Source organism: Arachis ipaensis, chromosome B9 (genome assembly GCF_059453495.1).
Source record: "Arachis ipaensis isolate K30076 ecotype BB chromosome B9, ASM5945349v1, whole genome shotgun sequence".
In the NCBI taxonomy this organism is placed as follows: Eukaryota; Viridiplantae; Streptophyta; class Magnoliopsida; order Fabales; family Fabaceae; genus Arachis; species Arachis ipaensis.
Window position 1 is genome coordinate 15,579,510 of NC_142444.1, and position 2,245 is coordinate 15,581,754.

The 2,245-nt window shown below is 30.7% G+C and overlaps 1 protein-coding gene across 1 annotated transcript; it reads right to left on the bottom strand.

The window, feature by feature from the left end:
* Positions 1-1,131: 1,131 nt before the first annotated feature.
* Positions 1,132-2,023, bottom strand: LOC148543847 (uncharacterized). Its single transcript, XM_088498187.1, has 3 exons — positions 1,954-2,023; positions 1,686-1,851; positions 1,132-1,243 (listed from the first exon to the last, which is right to left on the bottom strand). Exons 1-3 carry the CDS (start codon positions 2,021-2,023, stop codon positions 1,132-1,134), a joined length of 348 nt encoding a protein of 115 aa, XP_088354313.1.
* Between the last annotated feature and the right edge of the window lie 222 nt (positions 2,024-2,245).

Consider the following 2,245-nt stretch of genomic DNA (forward strand, 5'->3'; position numbering starts at 1 on the left):
CTTTTATTCTGTCGATATATGTATATTTCTGCAAAAAAGGCGCTAATTTGCGGGAGTTTTTTTTTTTTGTTTTGCAGGGTTTTTAACCCCTGCAAGTTGTGTAACGGAGGTTTAGTAAAATGACGCAGTTAGGTGTCCTGCAATAAGTTATGGGAGTTTTTTTGGAACCCACGCTATTTTGAACTCAGAATTGTAGCCGTTTTTTGCCCTCCGCTGTTTGCGGCAGTTTCAACTAAATTGCATCGATTTCTAAAGACCTCCAACGGTTCTATGTTGCAGCAGTTTTGATTCAGGTTGTGGGGGGTTTTAAACCCCCGCAAATATCTTATACTTAAAATAACTTTTTATTTTGTTGGAGTTGTGAACTCCTGCAATTTATAATGTAACACCAAAATAAGATTTATTATGATATATATAGTTTTTTCTTATTTTATAAATATTAATTAGAATGAAAAATTTAATAAAGTAAAATTCTTTAAAGTATAAATCTAAAATATAACCCATTAAAATAAATAATAACTTTTTATATTATAATAAAATGCATAATATCTGAATTCTCACTGTCTTTATGGCTACATTTGTTTACACAGACAGTACACTAAGACAGGGACACAGAGACACAAAATTGTTTTTGGCAGAGGAGATATGGATAGAGACAATGTGTCCAGAGACACTGAATTAGTGTATTTTGTGTCCATCCTGACAGTAAGGACACGGAGACACTAACAAGGGACACAACTTATTTTTTATTTTTTCTTTCATTATTTTTATTAATTTTTCATAATTATATTTTTTATTATTATAATTTTCATCTCAAATTTTTTGAATGAAAAAAATGAGAATAAATTAGATTTTCATAATTTGTTCTAGTTTATCGCCAAACAGAATACAAGAACACAAAATTTTGTGTCTCTGTCCATCAGTGTCTTGTCGTGTCCTGTTCTCAGTGTCTTGTCTTGTCGACCTGTCCTGTTCTCGGAAACAAACACATCCTATATGTCTAATCCTTAAAATTAAACAAGCTAAAATAATATAAACTCATAACTACCACTAATGAGTTCACTACTTGAATAAGTTTGTTTAGTAAAAAAGTGCAACATAATACCCTAACAAATGTGCAATAATACACAACTAATCAATCTTTAAAGCAATACTAAACAATGTCTTCACGATTTTCATTGCTTCCGTCTGATGATGTTCTTCCTGTTGTTGGTGTAATAGTTTCGTTCTTAACATTATTAGCCTAAAATAAATTAAAAATAGAAATGTCAACATAAAAATTGCCACATCTATGATACTATAACGACAATTCAAATAAAAAATAATTTAAAAAGGCATTAACCTTTCCTTGTGTCAAAAACTTGAACAACAAATTAGTAAGAGTAGGGATGTAAGGTTAGAATATACGAGATTAATACCATGCTAGAACATTAGCATAATATAACAGTTATCATTTATCATAATTTTCAAAATTATTAGTGCAACATAAAATCGACAAGAGAAGGCAATTTACCTGAGCTCTATGGTCAAATATACTAGTAAGTTCAACAGGAATTCTTCCTTCTTTAGCAAGAAAATAAGCCTTGAATGCAATCAATGTCCCATCAAATTTAGACTCTAAACGTTTAAAATCAGTTTGGGAGTAATTAGTAGTAGATGACATTGAAGTTGAAGAATTAGCTAACTGGCTAGGATGATTGGCATTTCTAAAAGTATTAGTAGGTGTTGCTCCCATTCCCATGCATCGCACCCTACTAGAATGCTCCTCTCCAAACACTTTTCCAATAGCATCATTTGTAGATGGTCCAGATTCATCTTTCTCATTTTGAGTCATAAGTACTTCAATTTGTTCTTACAGTTGAGATTTAAACAACAAAAATTTAACAAAATAACATTAAAGTTTGGCAGTTTTTGAAGTTACACTTTTTACTAAAATAGACCAAAAAGTACAACTTACCGCTATATCCCTTGCTTCATCAGTCACAAACGACCCATCTTTCTTCTTATGAGTTTCTATGTACATTTCTCTACGGCTAATTTTTCGTCTAGTTTCTAAAAACTATGCAAAAGAATATTAAAAAATGTTAAAGAGCATATGATAATTTAGTAAAAATAAAAAATGAGTGATGGTTTACACTATTTCATGTCTTTTTCTTGAGATGGGTTTCGAGCCACCAGTATGAGAAATTGCTTGCTTCTTACGAACTTCTTTATTTCTCTTACACATCTCCTATTAAAAAAGAAA

Bases quoted from the DNA above. Each gene is read 5' to 3' on its own strand.
- LOC148543847 (XM_088498187.1), bottom strand. From the start codon at position 2,023: ATGTACATAGAAACTCATAAGAAGAAAGATGGGTCGTTTGTGACTGAT. The intron at 1,852-1,953 runs GTTGTACTTTTT...CTCAACTGTAAG, and splicing joins AGCAAGGGATATAGCGGTAA to AACAAATTGAAGTACTTATG. The intron at 1,244-1,685 runs GTTAGCTAATTC...AATTTATTTTAG, and splicing joins AATGCCAATCATCCTAGCCA to GCTAATAATGTTAAGAACGA.